This window comes from Carcharodon carcharias, chromosome 5 (genome assembly GCF_017639515.1).
Source record: "Carcharodon carcharias isolate sCarCar2 chromosome 5, sCarCar2.pri, whole genome shotgun sequence".
Classification (NCBI taxonomy): domain Eukaryota; kingdom Metazoa; phylum Chordata; class Chondrichthyes; order Lamniformes; family Lamnidae; genus Carcharodon; species Carcharodon carcharias.
Window position 1 is genome coordinate 71879262 of NC_054471.1, and position 18838 is coordinate 71898099.

Here is an 18838-nt window from a genome sequence, read left to right on the forward strand (position 1 = left end):
CAATACAAGAAGGCACTATGAGAAGGGGCATGTTTCCTTGTGCACAGTAGTGATATTCACACTGTCAGCAGCCAAGTGAGAATTAAATGCGGGTGAATGGCTTACAAGAGATGCTGAACTGCAGAGGACAAGAGTTTGTTTGGCTTGTGGTGTGAAAGATGGAATTGGCTGTAGGTTCAAATCTGAGAGGTATGCTGATGAGCTGGATGAGTTGATTAAATCCAGTAAGATCTGACTACAAACTTGGTGCAATGTCAAGCAGCTGTTATTAGGAAGAGATGCCTTTGAAGCAGCAATAAATGAGTTTTATTGGTGCTGATCTCTTTCTCAGGTACCTGCTGCAGCAAAGGCAGAATATTAAAAAATTCTAGAATACTGAAAACTCCTGAAACCATTTTGATCATGTCACCATCTTCATTGCACATTTGCACATGTGCAAATAAGACTTTCAAACAGTGACAGGAATCACAGTGCTATGAGTATTAAATAATCATCTAAATGCTAGATAAAGAAATGTTACCCAGTATCTTCAGTAGGTGGGGGATAAGAGTAGTATGCCGATTTGTATACTTGTCTCATATTTATATGGATATTTAAAAGGCTCATCATGTTATTACTGTAAACCTCAGAGAACAGTGACCTACTTTAGTTACTCCAGTTAAAAATGTAAACAAAGTAATGATCATTGTAATGTCTTGAACCTGTTTCCATGATTTTCCACAAACAATCTTATAGTTTAATTTAAACAAGCCTAAATTTGATTATTGTGCTAGTACAATGTTGCTTAACATTTACTCGCCCGCTCTTTCTCGCAGTTATGCTTATTGGTTTCTGGTTTAACTTAATTGAAGTTGAGGGAAAACATAGCACTAGCTAGTAACCCCTGTTGTATAGAAATAGACAACTAGCCTCCAAAGGGATTGAGGACACATCAGGTGGTCTTATTCATATTTTGTTGAAGATGCATTCACTCATGTAAAGTTATATCAAGAAAAGATGAAATTCACTCTGAAGTGAATCAGGAACAGGGAACTTTTTGATCTATTCTTATCAGGGCTTTTCACTGTATGAAAAATAAAGCCCTAGAAGATTTATGTTGCACCAGTGTTCATGACCTAAATCTCCATGCTAAAGCTTAGCTTTTATCGCTGTTAAAAGCATTATTTTGTAAAGCAATTTTAAAGGGCATGAAGAGAGGCCAGGGTAATCAGACTGTGGCGAGCTCTTTCAAAGAGCTTGTGCAGGGGCAAATGCAAATAAACTACAGGTTTCCAGGTTATAGGGGTAGGATATTGTTGAAATCCAAAGATTGTATTGATAAATAACAAGTATTAAAAGTTAGAAATAAATACAGCACTGTAAATACACAATAGTCCATTCGCGCTTATCAAGCATAGGCTAACATTTGGGTTTTGTGACAAATGATTTACACCCAAAGTTTTAATCTGCGCTCTGCTGCATAATTTCAAGAGATCTTATCAATACTATATAAGGTGCGCATGCACACACACTTCCCAATATGCACCCAAGTGACATGAACGCCTACTGATGTATTTAAATTTACAGTCCTCTCCCTGACTCATGAATCTTGGTGGGGTCAGCACCATTGGTCCAGGGAGGGTGAATCCTGGTAGTCACACCAGGTACTTGGCTAGGATCTAATGGTGTGTTCGTGATTTTACATTGCAATTCATGATGGTCAGAAATCAATTAATTTGGTATCCTCTTGATTTGCGATTTGATTTTCAATTTATTAACCCAATGAAGATTTCTATGATTAGCTCCAAGCTGGAAGTCTAAAATTGCACTATTTTTAAAGTGTTGGCTTACAAACACAAAACTGGATTTAAATGATTAAAGTTAATCACCTCAACCGAACAAGCTGCCTCAAACGTTCCCTTTCGTGTAATGTTATGCCACAGAATCCATGGTTAGCCACTAGAACAGAATAATTGTTTTCTGCTGTCTGCAACATATCTCAGTGTTTTGATAAATATTATTATTGATGATTGTTGATATTCTTCTCTTGCTTATACAAGTGCAGCAAAAGATAGTTACATAACTAGGTTGAAGTGTATAATTAGATAAATATGCATAATGAGGCCTGTATGCAAGCAAATGGCACTAAGAGGGTATTGTATAGGTACTGTATACAGGTTGGAAAGTACACTCCACGTCAGTGATTGATTGATCCACCCAACTCTGTGGGAATCCTGGGTTGCTTTCATCATTATATTTGTACATGTCATTATATTCAAGGGCTCTTATTGTTGGAATATAAGTAGCTGCCATGGCATAATATTTAGCAATGGTTTAAACAATTTGTAAGTATTTTATAATCATTTTCCCATTTTACTTTTATTAAAGCTTTCCCGGTTTTTGTCACCACTTGATATCATGCTTGGTTTGATGGCAGCTGCAGCACATGACGTTGATCATCCAGGAGTCAACCAGCCTTTTCTAATCAAAACCAAACACCATCTAGCCAGTTTATACCAGGTAAATATGGTAATTAATATTTTTCACTGGTTTATATATAGTGTACAGGGCTGGTGAAAGGGATGTCAGTGGAAGAGCATTTTGGTGGATGTGATCCTAATTCAGTTAGATTTAGTAATGGATAAGAAGAGATAGACCAGGAGTAAAAGTTCTCATGTCAGATGAATGTTACTCGCTACTTATTAGCCCAAGCTTGAAGGTTGTGGGAACAGACTGTTTCATTATCTGAGGAATCACGAATTGTACTGAACATTGTGCAATCATTAGCGAACATCCCCATTTCTGATCATTGGTCATTGATGAAGCAACTGAAGATGTTTGGGCCTAGGACCCTACCCTAGGAACTCTGCACCATTGTCCTGGGGCTGAGAGGATTAGCGTCAAAGAGCCCGAGCCCTTCCATTGTACTAGATCAACCAGTGGAAAGCTTTCCCCCTGATTCCTATTGACATCAGTTATGCTATGGCTCCTCGGTGTTGCACTTGATCAACTGCTACCTTGATGTCAAGGGAAATCACTCTCACCTCACCTCTTGAATTCAACTCCTTTTTACTATGTTTGGACCAAGGATGTAATGCGGTCTGGAGCCAAGTTACCCTGGCAGAACCTCAACTGAGCATCACTGAGAAAATTATTGCAGAGCAACTGCCACGTGATAGCATTCTCAATCACATATTCCATCACTTTGCTGATGATTGAGAGTGGACTGATGATGCGGTGATTGGCAAGGCTGGATTTGTCATGCATTTTGTGGACAGGATCTATAGATCTATAAACACTACTATCCTGACTTAAGCATGGGGCGGAATTTTCCAGGCCAGCCAGCAGCAAGAAACTTGGATGGAGGGGGAACCTTCACTTGGCGTGAGGCCAAAAATCAGTTTCCCGAAGGCGGGATGAACTTTTATGATAATGTTCCCTGGACCTTAAAGGCAGGTGGAACTTCTGACCGAGGTTCCCAAAGAGCAACGTTGGGAAGTCCTTTTGCATGTATTAGCAGATCATGTACGTTCAATAAAAGGTTGGCTCGCCAGCATTGAGCTCCCCCTCTAAATTAAGCTTCCTACCAGTCAGAAATTAGAACGTTGACATTTACCACTGCGTCTAAATGGCGAGCACTTGGCGAGGTTGACTCCTTCCACAACTTTGAAGTGAGTACCCGCTGCTTTGGCCTTCTTGGGGACTGCTCAGAAATGTTAGCCTCTTGACTGAGATCTGGTCTCAGTAGGCCAAGCTGCACGGAGGCTGAACATGGTTGGCAGGACCAGCAAGGAAGGGTGGAGCAGAGGCTGGAAAGAGGAGAGAGGACCAGCGGAGAAGGATGGAGCAGAGGCAGGATAGGGGAGAGAGGACCAGCGGGGGAGGTTGGAGCAGAGGCAGGACAGGGGAGAGAGGACCAGTGGGGAGGGGGAGAGACTGTCCGGACAAAGAAGACCGACCATCCAGGGAAGGGTAGGAGGGAGTGAGGGAATGCAAGGGCGCAGGAATGTAGGATGGAGGTAAGTCCCTCACCAAAAGTGGCTCGGTAACACCACTGAAGACCGAGCTGGCCGAGTCATAAAGGACATAGCTCCTACTGGGTCTGCAGCAGGTGGTGAGGGAACCAACAAGTAGGAAAAACATACTTGAACTTATCCTAATCAGCCTGCCTGCCACAGACACTATCACATGAGCTGGACCATGTCAAAGAATAATTGTATAAATTTTTATAAGATTTTAAAACACTTCATGAAACCTCACCCCGCCCGTGGATGAGGTTTCATGAAAAATGCGAAGGCCGCCTGGGCTCTTCACCGGCCAGCCAACCTTAAGGTTGGACAGGCAGCTCATTAAGTTGAGTTAATTAGGTCTTAAATGGCCTTAATAGGCCTTTAACAGTTGGGCGGGTGTGCTGCCGACTCGGCTGCGCGACCTCTGAACTGAAAATCTAAATGACGTGCGGTGACATGGGAATGCCTGCCCGACGTCACCACATGATATTTTACATGTCGGCGAGTGGGCCCCGCCACCACTGCTCCTCCTCCCCACCCCCCCACCCCCCGCCGGCTCACTGACCCGAAAATGCTGCCCCAAGAGAATATGAAGCTCCTGGCTTGCACTGAGTGAATGAATGGTTGTCTGGGTGCCTTTTAAATATGGTGCCCAGACCTTCGACCCCATGAGTCAACAGCAAGGACAGTGACTTCCTGTCTCCCACCCCCCCACCCACGAGGTTCGCCGTGCTCCTTGCAGATGCATATGTAATGAGCTGAACAGCGCAGGATCATGCGTAGCCAGCTGTCCAGCCCCCCCACCCCACCCCCACCCCAGCGGAAATCACTCCCACTCTGCTCCTGCCACTGAACTTAGACTCCAGATTGGAAGATTCTTGGTCTTTTAGGAACATCTTAGTACATGAGCTCTCTTTTCACAGCTCTTCATTATGTGAGTTCCCTATTTCAGCTGGACTACCTTTTGAGTGCTGTGCAGAGAAACTAAGAGAAGCAATTAATGTGGGAACCAGCACTATTTATTTTTCTTGTCCCCTTCTTAACAGAGGCCAAATGCTGCAATCCTACTGTTGCCCTAGTTGAGATCCCCTAACTCAGCACAAATCAGGTTCTTACCAGGGGTCTTCTGGTTTCAATGGCTTGGTGTTAGAATGGATTAATCTTTTACTCACTGGAGCCATTTGTAAATACAGAATATTCTTCATTTATTTTAATTTCCTTCTCTTTTAAGAATATCTCTGTACTGGAGAATCACCACTGGAGATCTACAGTCGGGATGCTCCGAGAATCAGGTCTGCTGGCTCATCTGCCTGTGGAAATGATGTGAGTAATGTTTATTTATAGCAATTCAATACACTCCAGTAAAAGTAACAATAGTGTATCCTTTATATTTAATAAAGGATTATGATTAAGAGCAGCATTCAACTGGGAATCGAGTGTGATCTGGAAGTGAACCAAATTTTCATTTACTTGTCAAATACGTGATGGAAAATGTGACGTGAAAACGACAGTGAATATTAGTATTGATTTTGGTTTTTTTTGCTTCTCACTGCAAAGTATTGGGACACAGTGGCATATTTTTTGACTCCATTACACTCCATGAATAAGCACAGTCAGAGCATCAATAAGGACACAGAAAATCATCAATTTGTTGTTTCTTTTAACACTGGTATGCTTGTGTATTATTCAGATCATTTTGATTTGGAAAGATAATTTCATCTCAAATGCAATCATGTATGTACAACAAATAAAGTTGGTTGGTTGGTAGGAGGTGAGCACAGGAGTCTCTCCTCCAATTCCTCCTCTGTGTGGAGAAGCACTGCCCTTTGCAAGGCACCTCCTCATTACTGAATGATTGAGGTCAAGAATTTGGCATGTGGAAAGGAGAGAGCGAGAGGAGGACCCTGAGACAGGCAGGCAACAGCACTTAGAGGAGAATGCAAGAGGAGGACTCCGAACCAGGCAGTCAGCAGCACCTAACATCACTGGAGAAACCTAAATTTATTGGTTGATGAGAAACTGCTGTTAGGGAGTGTCATCAAGTAGCTGAGAATTAGAAAAACACATTATTTTCAAAAGAAGGGGCTACTTACATTTAAGTAAGAAACACAAGCAATAGGAAAATAAAGTTAAGTCAAAACCAAGTAAAATAAAGTTAACACAAGCGAAGTAAATTGAAGCCATGGCAGGACAGCTCGGTTGTATGGAATGCATGTCTTGTAATATGTGGGAATCTGTGGATGCTACCAGTGCCCTAGACAACCAGACATGCAAGAAGTATTGCCAGCTGCAGAACCTTGAGCTCTGGGTTTCGAGTGGTGGCTGAAGTCATTGTGGATATGGAGCTTTCAGGCAGGTTAGAGGGAGGGATAAAAACGGTGGGGGTGTAGGTTATTGGTTAAAGAATCAATTATAGCTGTGAGGAGGGATGATAAACTAAGTGAAGCATCAAATGAGGCCCTATGGGTTGAACTCAGAAATAAAAAAGGGCAGCCACACTGTTAGGGGTGTACTATAGACCCTCAAATAGTGGAGGGGAGTTAGAAGTACAAATTTGTAGACAGATTTCTGAATGCAAAAACAATAGGGCAGTCATTGTTGGGGACTTCAGCTACCCTAATATCAATTGGGATATGAACAGTGTGAAGGGCACAGAGGGCACAAAATTATTGAAATGAATACAAGAGAACCTTTTTAGCCAGCATGAAGCAAGCCCAGTGAGAGGGAGTGTAATTCTAGGAAATGAAGTTGGTCGAGTGGATGAAGTAGCAGTGGAGGAACATTTTGGAAATAGTGACCACAATATAGTTAGATTTAGCATTATGGAAAAGGACATAGATAAAATAGGAGTAAAAGTTCTAAATTAGAGGAAGACAAACTTTACAAAACTGAGAGGTTAGCTGGTGAGAGTGGACTGGATACAGCTCTTAGAAGGAAAAACTGTGTCAAATCAGTAGGAGGCATTCAAAGGCAAGATTCTACGGTATTGAACACAAAAGCAGGGCTGTAATTATGGAACTGTATAAAAAGCTGGTTAGGCTACAGCTGGAATTTTGCATACAGATCTGGTCATCACATTACAGGAAGGATATAATTGCTCTGGAGAGAATGCAGAAGAGATTTACAAGAATGTTGCCAGGACTTGAAAATTGCAGCTATGAGGAGAGATTGGATAGGCCAGGGTTGTTTTCCTTCGAACAGAGGAGGCTAAGGGGTGACCTAATTGAGGTGCCCAAAATTATGAGGGGCCTGGTAGATAGGGTAGACAGGAAAGACTTGTTTCCGCTAGCTGAGGGGTCATTTACCAGGGGCATACATTTAAGGCGATTGGTAGAAGAATTAGAGGGGAGGAAAATCTTTTTCACCTGGAGGGTGGTGCGCATCTGGAATTCACTGCCTAAGCTGGTGGTTGAAGCTGAAATACTCAACTCATTTATAAGGTATCTGGATCTGATGATAGTGCTGTAACCTTCAAGGCTACGGGCCAGGTACTGGAAAGTGGGATTAAAATGAGCAGTTAGTTCCTTTTTTATCTTTTTGGCCAGTGCAGACATAATGGGCTCAATGGCCTCTTTCTGCACCATAGTTTTTCTATGGTTCTATGGAGGGTGCAGATGTGAACGTGCATTCCACCCATTTTGAAACACAAGGTGCTATGCCACCTTGATGCACATATTTATTTGTTTTGCTATATTCAATGAAGGCACTGATGTTGAGAAAATAATGTAGTTTGCTTTTATTACAGACAAGACATTGAGCAACAGTTAGGATCTCTTATTCTGGCCACAGATATTAGCCGACAAAATGAGTTTCTTGCAAGAATGAAAACTCATTCAGACAACAGAGATTTATCATTGGAGGATGCAGATCACAAACACTTCATACTTCAGGTATGTTAATGGAAAATACTAGTTTTGAATGTCTGCAAAGTAGAACAGTTACTTTTAATAGCATTAACGCTCAAATCAGTTATATTGTGGCTGTAAAAGCAAAATACCGTGGATGCTGAAAATCTGAAACAAAAACAAAATTGCTGGTAAAGCTCAGCAGGTCTGACAGCATCTGTGGGGAGGAAGACAGAGTTAACGTTTATACAAGATGCACTGCAGCAATTCACCAAGCCTTCTTCGATAGCACCTTCCAAACCTACGACCTCTACCACCTAGAAGGACAAGGGCAGCAGATGCATGGGAACACCACCACCTGCAAATTCTCCTCAAGCCACACACCACCTTGGCCTGGAATTATATCACCATTCCTTCACTGTTGCCGGGTCAAAATACTGAAACTCCCTTCTGAACATCACTGTGGGTATACCTGCACCAGATGGACTACAGTGGCTCAAAATGGTGGCTCACCACCACCTTCTCAAGGGCAATTATGAATGCACAACAAATGCTGGAGTTTTCAGCATCACTCACGTCCCATGAATGAATAAAGAAAAGCAAGTTTCCACATTATCTGGTATTATAGTTATACTGGAACAGTTTTTCTAGTGGCACAGCTAGTCCTGGAACACAAGTCTTCAGTTGTACTGCCTGTGGGACGAGAGGTGGCAGCGCAGCATATACAGCCAGGATGCTGTCAGAATCCATAGCCTTTTCTGTATCCAGTGCACTTTGCAATTTCTTGATATGATGTAGAGTGAATTAAGTTGCCTGAAGACTGGCATCTGTGATGATGGAGACCCAAGGAGGAGGCCAAGGTGGATCATCCAAATCAGCACTTCTGCCTGAACTCTTTAGCCTTGTCTTTTGCACTGATTTGCCAGGCTCCACCATCATTCGGGGTGGGGATGTTCATGGATCCTCCTCCTCATCCGGTTAGTTGTTTAATTGTCCCCCACCATTCATGACTGGATGTGGCAGGACTGCAGAGCTTTGACCTGATCCATTAGTTATATCGCTTAGCTCTGTCTGTAGCACGCAGGTTTTTTGACATTGATGGAGCTTTGAAATTGCACGGGGTGGGGGGGGCAGGTAAAAGGCCAACAATAACCATATTATTGGATTTAACTTAACCAACAAATCAATGTCTGTTCAAAATATAACATTGCCACTATTGCCCTTGTGCATACACTTGTTCAGTTCAAGTGCTGGACCTAATTCTGGGGAATGAAGTGGACAGATGGCTGAGGTGGTGGTGGGGGAGCATTTGATTGATGGCGACCACAACATGGTACAATTTAATGTTGTTATGGACAAAGAAATAGGCAAGTTGCAAAAAAATGTTTTGGATTGGGGGAGATTAGATTTTAGTAAAATAATGCAGGATCTGGCCAAGGTAGACTGGGAAGTTACTTGTGAGGAAATCTACAGAAGAGCTGTGGTGGGGGGGCTTTCAAAAAGGAAATGGGAAGGGTACAGGCTCAACATGTTCCCTCTAGGGTGATAGGAAGGAGTAACAAACCCAGAGAACCATGGATGACCAGAGATATTCAGGATACGATGAGAAAGAAAAGAGAGGCTTTTAGCAGGTACAAGGGAAGCAAATCAGCGGGGGCATTAATGGAGTACAAACAGTGCAGGGTGGAGCTTAAGAAAGCAAGTGGAGAGCAAAGAGGGGATATGAGAAAGCTCTGGCTGGTAAAAGCAGGGAAAAACAAGATATTCTATAAGTACATCAATGGGAAGAGGATAACCAGGGAAAGAGTAGGGCCCATTAGGGACCAAGGGGGCAATCTATGCGTGGAGCCAGAGGACATCGGTAGAGTGTTGAATGAATACTTCACATCCGTCTTCACCCAAGAGAATGAGGATGAAGGTATGGAACTCGGGGAGAGAGACTGTGAGGTTCTTGAGCAAAATGATATAGAGAGTGACAAGGTATTGGAGGTGTTGTCAGGCTTAAAAGTGGACAAATCTCAAGGTCTGGATGATTTGTGTCCCAGACTGCTGAGGGAGACAAGGGAGGAGATCGCAGAGGCACTGACCCAAATTTTTAATTCCTCTCTGGCCACAGGGGAGATGCCTGAGGACTGGAGAACAGCTAATGTGGTTCTGCTATTTAAGAAGGGTTATAGAGATAAGCTAGGGAACTACAGGCCAGTGAGTCTCACTTCAGCGGTAGGGAAACTATTGGAGAAAATTCTGAAGGAGAGAATCAATCTCCACAGGAGAGGCAAGGTTTGATCAGGGGTAGTCAGCTTGGCTTTGTCAGAGGGAGGTCATGCCTAACAAGTTTGATTGAATTTTTTGAGGAGGTGACCAGGTGTGTAGATGAGGGTAGTGCAGTTGATGTAGTTTATATGGATTTCAGCAAAGCCTTTGACAAGGTCCCATATGGGAGACTTATAAAGAAGGCAACTGCACATGGGATACAGGGTAATTTGATAAGGTGGATTCAAAATTGGCTTAGTTGTAGGAGACAGAGGGTGATGACAGAAGGATGCTTTAGTGACTGAAAGCCAGTGTCCAATGGCTTATCACAGGGATCTGTGCTGGGTCCCCTATTATTCGTCATTTATATAAACGACATAGATGACTATGTGGGGGGTAGGATTAGTAAGTTTGCGAATGACACAAAGATTGGCCGGGTGTCAAACAGTGAGGTTGAGTGTCTTGGGCTACAGGAAGGTATAGATGGGATGGTCAAATGGGCAGGCAAGTGGTAGTTGGAATTTAACCCTGCAAAGTGTGCGGTGTTACACTTTGGAAGGAGTAATTTGACAAGGAAGTATTCAATGAATGGCTTGACACTAGGAAGTTCTGAGGAACAAAGGGACCTTGGCGTGTGTGTTCATAGATCTCTGAAGGCGGAGAGGCATGTTAGTGGGGTGGTAAAAAAGGCACATGGGACACTTGCCTTTATCAATCGAGGCACAGATTATAAAAGTAAGGAGGTCAGGTTGAAGTCGTACAGCATCTTGGTAAGGCCACAGCTGGAGTACTGTGTGTAGTTCTGGTCACCACATTATAGGAAGGATGTGATTTCACTGGAGGGGGTGCAGAGGAGATTCACCAGGATGATGCCTGGGACGAAACATTTAAGTTATGAAGAGAGGTTGGATAGACTTGGGTTGCTTTCGTTGGAGCAGAGAAGACTGAGGGGCGACCTGATCGAGGTGTACAATATTATGAGGGGCATGGACAGGGTGGATAGGGAGCAGCTTTTCCCCTTAGTTGAAGGGTCAGTCACAAGGAGACATAAGTTCAAGGTGAGGGGCAGGAAGTTTAGGAGGGATGTGAGGAAAAACTTTTTTATCCAGAGGGTGGTGACGATCTAGATTCTAGGATGGTGGAAGCGGGTTGTCTCACATCCTTTAAAAAGTACCGGGATGAGCACTTGGCACGTCATAACATTCAAGGCTACGGGCCAAGTGCTGGTAAATGCAATAAGGTAGGTGGGTCAGATGTTTCTCACGTGTCGGTGCAGACTCGATGGGCCGAAGGGCCTCTTCTGCACTGTGTGATTCTGTGATTATGCCCAAGTTGCATGGCCTACTTTCACTGAAGCTGGAGAAACAGCTGAGGAACATCAAATGCTAAGACATCAAGACTGAGATGCTCCCCTGCTTTGAGGGAGTTTCTCAGTGGGTTCAGCAGCCATGGAAAAAGCTCTTCAAGTTGTCAACCTTATCCAAGATAGGTCATGAACATACAAATTAGTAGCAAGATAGGCCAATCGGCCCCCGAGCCTGCTCCGCCATTCAATAAGGCCATGGCTGAACTAATTTAAACCTCAATTCCACATTCCCACCTACCCCCGGTAACCTTTCACCCCCTTGCTTATCCAAAATCTGTCTACCTCTGCATTAAAATTATTCAAAGGCTCTACTTCCACTGCATTTTGAGGAAGAGAGTTCCAAAGACTCAAAACACTCTGAGAAAAAATTTCTCCTCATCTGTCTTAAATGGGCAACCCCTTATTTTTAAACAGCGACCCCAAGTTCCAGCTTCTCCCACAAGAGGAAATATCCATTCTACATCAACACTGTCAAGACCCCTCAGGATCTTATATATTTCAATCAAGTTGCCTCTTATTCTTCTAAACTTGGATACAAGCCTAGTTTCTCCAACCTTTCCTCATAAGACAACCCTCCCATTCCAGGTATTAGTCTCGTAAACCTTCTCAAACAGCACAGCAGTCTGAGAAGTTGTAGTTTTGGATAAGCTCTTGTTCAACCTGGAGCATCTGGTAATAGTGGAACATATTATTTTTTCTGTAGTAAAGATTTTCCAGCATATGAATGTTAAATGTTTTAGCTTTCCAGAATGTTTGCTGCCTCACTTTCCTATGGGTAACTACCATTGTTGATGGCACTTGCCATATAATCCTTATGTGGTCTCATAATAATACATTGGCTTTTTTTTAATTATAATTAATTAAATTAGCTCTGCAAGCATCCATTTCAGACACGCAGGATAGAGTGTCTCCACTTAAGTGATTTCAATATAGGGAATCACCCAGAAGGGTTTATCACCTCATTGCAAAAAAAAAATCCCCTTCAATTCTCTGAGACAGATTGCAATTCAGTTTTCCTTGTTCCTTTCTACACTCTCCACAGAGTATTAGCTATTACTTGGAGACTTTGAAAATAAGGAAGATCGCATCTGTGACTGATCTCTAAAAGAGCAGAGAAGACAGCAATCCCTTTTCTGTGTAAATAGATGAACTGAAATAGAGAGGATGGTGCCAACATGTCCTCTCTATACTATGCTGCCTGTAATAGTATTCCAGGTATTTTGTATGGTTTTGCAGAACTACTGCAAGTTACCACAAAGGCCTAAGAAAAATGATGCCACAGTCAAGAATGACATACCCTGTAAGTTTCACAATACAGAGGTGCGCTGTAGTATATTTACATAAGATATGATTTGTGACTTTTCCTTAAACAGGCACTAATTTGTTTCATGGGTTTAGATTGGTTTGTAATTAATTTTATCTATTGCTGTGGAGCCAGATAACCAGCACTTTACAAGAATATTACCACTGTAACTTCGTGGCAGCTTGCTTTAAAACAAACCCAAAATCTTACTTGCTATTTCATTGGAGAATTTCTGTTTGTTTCTGACTTTTTTCAGATAGCACTGAAGTGCGCAGACATTTGTAATCCTTGTCGAGTCTGGAATATGAGCAAGCAATGGAGTGAGAAAGTCTGTGAGGAATTCTACAGACAAGGTTTGTGGGGCCACCGTGAACTCTGTTTGAGTTCAGCCAATTCCAAGGAAAATGACCCATGCCTAGAGCATAGACACTCCATGTTGTTATAAGTGGTCCAAGAGGGTGTGTTGCATTTTTTAAAATTCCAATTAAACCAATGGTAATGAGGTGTAAAAAAAAAAGCACTTAAAAACAGGAAGGAAAACTAGCAAACAAAGAGGAAATGATCACTTCTAGTGTGATGGATGAATCAGTTACTTTAATTTTCCTAAAGAAAACAAATACAAATTCAAGATTTAGAAATTCTCATGGAAAAAAATGTACAAATGGGTAAAAAGGAGCTTTATTTTTCAGCTTTGTTAGCAATAGCTCCTGGATTTATTTAACTTGGAACGTATAAATATCACTACTAGGTCTAAAAGTGTCTTTAAGATCCTTCAGAAAAAAAGAAATATAATCAGCAGTTTCTGGCTTATGGGTGCATGAAAATTGATTGTTTTTATACCTCATTCATATTCTATCCTGACAGATATAACAAGATCAATCTTTAACACATTTGTTTCTGAGAGTCCTGTTTCCACTCTATTTCTGAGGTGAAAAAAACATTGAAAAAGTTAGTCTCAGATTTGAAGGAACTCTCCAGCTGCTGGCCAAATTATTTCAAAGATGGCACTAACAAAACTATTATACCCAGCCAAGAGATACCAACCGTTTTTTTGCCACTTGGAGTATAGGGAAAGGGAAATGCCATTTGGTTCATCAAAACTCACTTTCCTCTAGTATTCTTATGAAGAATGCCTAGCATCTAACTGCATTGTTGGGTTGAATTTTCACTATGAAGCAGGAGATGGGAGCTGGGCCTGTTATTAAGTCAGAAACTCTGTTGGGAAACTGACCGAAGTTTGGATTTTCACTGGAGTGACCCCTTAATTGCTTTGGAGGTGAGTTTTCAGTCCGCCTAGTGCCAGTGGGGATAGAAATGAAGTTGGGTCAGATATTGTCTGGGACTCATTTAGGCACCCCATGCAGCCATCGCTGAGGCTACTGGCTGTCCTGAGGAAGAGATCTGCGGCATGTGCTAAAGCCTTCCACTTGAACAGATGAGAGCGAGATATCACAGGGAGCCTGAGGCCTGGCATCCAGGGCAAGGCAGACCTTCGCTTCATCAGTGCCAACCTGGATCTAATGTTGGAGGGCATGAGGGAGAGGAGAGAGGATTTCTTCCTGGAGGGTAGCCATCTCCATGCAGCATGGGCACCCCTCGGTATAATCTCCCTCGGCCTTCACTTCCTCCTCCTCTCTTACTAGCTGATCCTCCCCTGATAAGTTGTCAAGGACCTCAACATCCTCAGGGTCCACACCTTTGGAGAGCCATGTTATGGAAAGTACAGCAGACCAGCACAATGGCCAAGGCTCTTGAGAAGGGTATTGGATGGCACCACTGGACTGGTCCAGGCACTGGAATCACATCTTCAGAAATCCGATGGCCTGCTCAGTAGCTGTCCTACTGATCAGGTGGTATTTGTTATCTCACCTCTGGGCCTCTATCTAGGGCTCCCATGGAGGGGTTAATCATCTCTTAATGGATATCCCCTAGGATCCATCCATCACTTTGGTAGTTGGAGGGAAGATCTGAGGCTCTCTGGACTGGCAAAGGATGAAGGAGCCATGGCAGGTGCCAGGGAAGCACACACACTCATGCAGGAAGCTCTTGTTTTGGTTGCAGACCAGTTGAACAGTGAGGGAATGGAGCAACCGAGGAGCAACAGCACACTGGAGGAATGTCCATGGCATGCTGGGTGGATTCTCATGGACATGGCTCTGCTGCGAAGCAGCTCATGGATGTTGGAAAGTCATCACTGATGCTCACAACGGATGATGGTCGAGGGGGTGGGAGAGGAAGGTCTAGGATTGACTGGGAGAGGAAGAGGTGTCGGTCGGGTTAAGGTTGTGGCCGGGGGGTGGGGGGGTGGGGGGGATGAAGGTATCGGGGGGTTGAGGTTGGAAGCGGGAAATTAAGCTACCAAGGGGGTGAGATTGGGAGGGGGGAGGGAGTACAGGGGAGGAAGTGTTAGCAGAAGAGAAGATGGCAACTGGGGAGGTAAGTGTAAGGGTGTGGACAGTGCATGAGAAGGAGTTCGGAGGGGAGAAGGAGTTCAGAGAGGGGAGGGAGTCCGGGGGAGGGGAAGAAATGTGGAGAGGAGAGGAAGGCCGGGGGAGGAAGGCATGGGGATAGGGAATAAGGGTGGAGGAAGGTGTAAGGGGGGAGGAAGAAGTAATGGTGAAGGAAGGAGTCGAGAAGGGGGAAGGGGTAAGGCAGGAGGAAGAAGTGAGGCTGGAGGAAGGAGTCAGGAGGGGGAAGAACTAAGCGTGGCGGAAGAAGTAAGGGTGTCTGAGGGAGTCAGGAAGGAGGAGGGACTAAGCAGGGATGGGGGAGTCCGGGGTGTTGGGAGGACCAAAGTGAGGTGAAGATGTTCCGGGGGGATGGTTCCAGGGGGGTCAGGTTTCAGAGGGGAAGGGGTCCGGAGGTGGGGATGTCCAGCTGAACGTGCAAGGGAGGGGTCTGATGGGTCCATGACTCCCTCCTGGGGAGAAAACTGAGGGTGGGCATGGTATGAGGGAATGGTGAGAATGACCAAGGGCAGAGTCAGGCAGTAGGGTGGGATGTTGAGGATTCGACAATCGCAGTACAAGGGACTGGTCGGTGGGGACTCAGAAGTAAACATAGACCCTGGAGCTGGGAAGGAGGAGGTCAGGGAGGTGAATGTGGATGGGGGTGGGATTTTTGGGGAGGGAACGTGAATGTTCACCTGGACACCCCCAAAGGAAAAGAATTGTGGCTGGTAGGTCACGGAGGGAACGTGGAAGGCAATGCCAGGGAGGTCAACTGTGATGGGGGAAAGGAAATGGATGATTAGGGGATGGGAAAAGAAGGGGGAGCTGATAAGAAAGCGAATCCAGACCATGCTGCCTAAATCGAAAGTGAAATTAAAATCATAGTGGGAGAGATCGGGAGCAGCATGGGATTGTGATCAGTGGGTAGGCAGAAATGCAGGTCAGTTCAGATGGACAACTGAAAGCAAATCCAGCAGGCAGCATTCAAAGTGCTCAGGACATTGAGATGAGTGTGATACCTGAAGGATCCACGTGCATGGGAGAGTGCTTGCACGAGGCTCCAAATGGCCCTGCCACGTACACACCTCTTCCTCCAGAAGCACTCATTGGCCAGCTGCTCTCTCTGCGGTGACAGAGGGCAAGGTTAAGGGGCTCACAGGCAAAAGGGACTCAGAGGGAGTGGACAACCTCTAAGATTCCTGAGTAGATGACCCAAGGTGTCTAGCTGCTGCTCAGGGCACCCGGCCTGACTCCTTGAGGGGAAGCAGCACCTGGAGGGACATCAAGGTGCCCCGTTTTCCTCCCCAGTTGCCACTGCAGAGACTCACCCATGGCTCCCGCAATGGAATGCTGGACTTAATAGATCTCCACATTTTGCTGGACCAGCGTCTCCATGACATCCGCCATCCTCTTCATGGAGACCTCCATACACGCACATGTGGGCACCACTTCATCAGAGAGCAGGTGGACGCACTCTGCGACTCTTAGCCACTCTGTTGAGGGTTTCCAATAGCTATGCGTGATGTTCCCCCGCCTTCTGCTGACTGTCCAGGATGAGTTGGAAGGCCAAGTCCAGAGGCTCATTATTTGATTCGGACCTCACAGATGCCTGATCCCCAGCAGTCCTCTGCCTGTCGGGGCGCTCGCACAAATCTGCCTCCTGCTGCTGCGGATATGTGTCCGTGTGGTGACCACCAGATGAACCCAAGATCTAGGTCCCAACAAGGTGTGTGTCTCTGCACTGGTGGAGGGTGTGGGTAAGCACTGTGACGCATCTTCCAGGCTGCTTATTTCCAGCTCTTCAAAAGAGGAGGTGTCCTCTTGGCTGGAGTTGAGGACCTGAATGGAGCTGAGGGACTCGCTGGCTCAGGGCATCGGCCACTTGGCACAGCTCCCTATGATCCAAAGTAGAGATAAATAGTGCATGGCAACAGACTCAAAAACAGGAGAGGGAGCATTCACACTTGCCTTGAGAGAGGGATGATGAGGTGCAGGATCCTCATGTGGGTGTTCACCGCTGACCTCATTGTCACCGCAGGCACGGTCCATGTCCTCACCAGTCAGTGTGATGGCACGCTCCACAAAGTGAGTGAGAGGTCAAATGTGGGCCACACCACCTCCCTGGGTCTGGGACCTCTTCCGGTTCATATAAATAGGCTTCTCCTGCATGAGAACAGGGCACATGTCACCTCGTGGAATGTTTTTGCGGTGAACGAAGCCAAGGACCGGATGAGGATGCAAGCTCGAGAGGTTATAAGCCTGATGGAGATGTGAGGGTGTGTGTGAGAGCTAGTGGTGTTGTCCCTTGAGGGGTGAAATCCCTGAGGATATGTGATGGGATTGTGAGTGAGAGAGTTGAGAATCATGAGAAGAGTGAGTTACCTTGGCAGAACGGATGAGACCATTCATCCTGTAGCTGCACTGGGCGGCTGTCTTGTTTGGAAGGCCATTGGCGCTGACCACCACTGCCACTGCCTCCCATGCTGGATTGGTAATGCTGCTGCCCCTCCTGCGGCCAGAGTGGAGGTAAAGGGCATCACGGTGGGCCTACACGGTGTCCAAAAGGTGCTCGATCGACGTGTCACTAAACCTGGGTGCTGCAGTCTTTTTGCCTTTTGGGGCCATCCTGTGTTCTGTGCGACAATTCTGGGCTGGAAGCATTAAGAGGTGTGCAGCAGTTAGACTACAAATAGGGCGCTCAGCAAAATAGTGACATAGCATGCAAATGAGAGCATGCCTGCCATGGAAGTGGCGTGTTTCCTGGGAATGCATAATTAATGAGGCAGGTTCAGGACAATATGGTGTGAAAAGCCACCATTGTGGCCAGCGGGTAGAACATCATTTAACCCATCTGCTATCGCACAGTGCAAATCTGGGACAATTCTGCCCATAATCTCCTGCAGCATGGGGCTCAGCCATCTTCAGATACCTCTGGTCAATCCTGTGTTGGGGGGTTTGGCCTCTGTTGCCTTCCTGCCTTTCCTCTTCTCCCATGCCCTCCTAATGCCTTGATTCGAGGATGATGTCTACTTGGTCTACATGAGTTTCTGCCATGGGTCTTCATGTAACTGAACAAGCAGATTCTTCATCCACAGATATTTGAGCACAATGGAGCAGGATGCCCCAAAAGGTAGTAGGATCTGGAGTGCAGGATTTGCCTTTTGTTTCCTTCTCTGCCGCCGTTCTGCCTCTTCATTGTTACTCAAAGCACGATGCAGCTTGATGGACAAGTTGTCGCCATTTTGAAACATTGGTAGCAAGCTCCTCCCAGTCACTAATGTCAAAGCTGCCAGACCTCAAGGAGAGTATCCTTGAAGCAGTTTTTTTGTTCTCCCCTGGAACATTGGCCATTTGAGAATTGAGAAAACAGGACCTGGTGGGGAAGGTGGTTTTCAGCCATCTGGCCACTGTGTCCAGTCCTTTCAAGTTGATTTTTCAGGAGTTTTGCTTGAATGCCTGTGGAGCTGTCTTCAAGAAGGATATTGGCATTTGCTCGACGGTCCTGCCATTGAATCCTGAGCGTGCAGTGGATTCATTGTTGATGGAATTTCTCTACTGCTCTTGTGTGTCACTAATACATAATCCAGGTTTCACTACCGTATAAGAGTGCAGTGATGACTTCTGCTCTGTGC

The 18838-nt window shown here is 45.1% G+C and overlaps 1 protein-coding gene across 4 annotated transcripts in view; it reads left to right on the top strand.

The window, feature by feature from the left end:
* Nucleotides 1–18838, top strand: part of LOC121277904 (cAMP-specific 3',5'-cyclic phosphodiesterase 7B-like) — a 228499-nt gene that overhangs the window by 195487 nt on the left and 14174 nt on the right. For all 4 annotated transcript variants that reach the window (XM_041187728.1, XM_041187729.1, XM_041187726.1 and 1 more), the window contains 4 exons: nucleotides 2368–2499; nucleotides 5221–5312; nucleotides 7735–7879; nucleotides 13013–13109. In XM_041187728.1, coding sequence (XP_041043662.1) covers nucleotides 2368–2499; nucleotides 5221–5312; nucleotides 7735–7879; nucleotides 13013–13109 — 466 coding nt within the window. The remainder of the gene's footprint in view (nucleotides 1–2367; nucleotides 2500–5220; nucleotides 5313–7734; nucleotides 7880–13012; nucleotides 13110–18838) is intronic.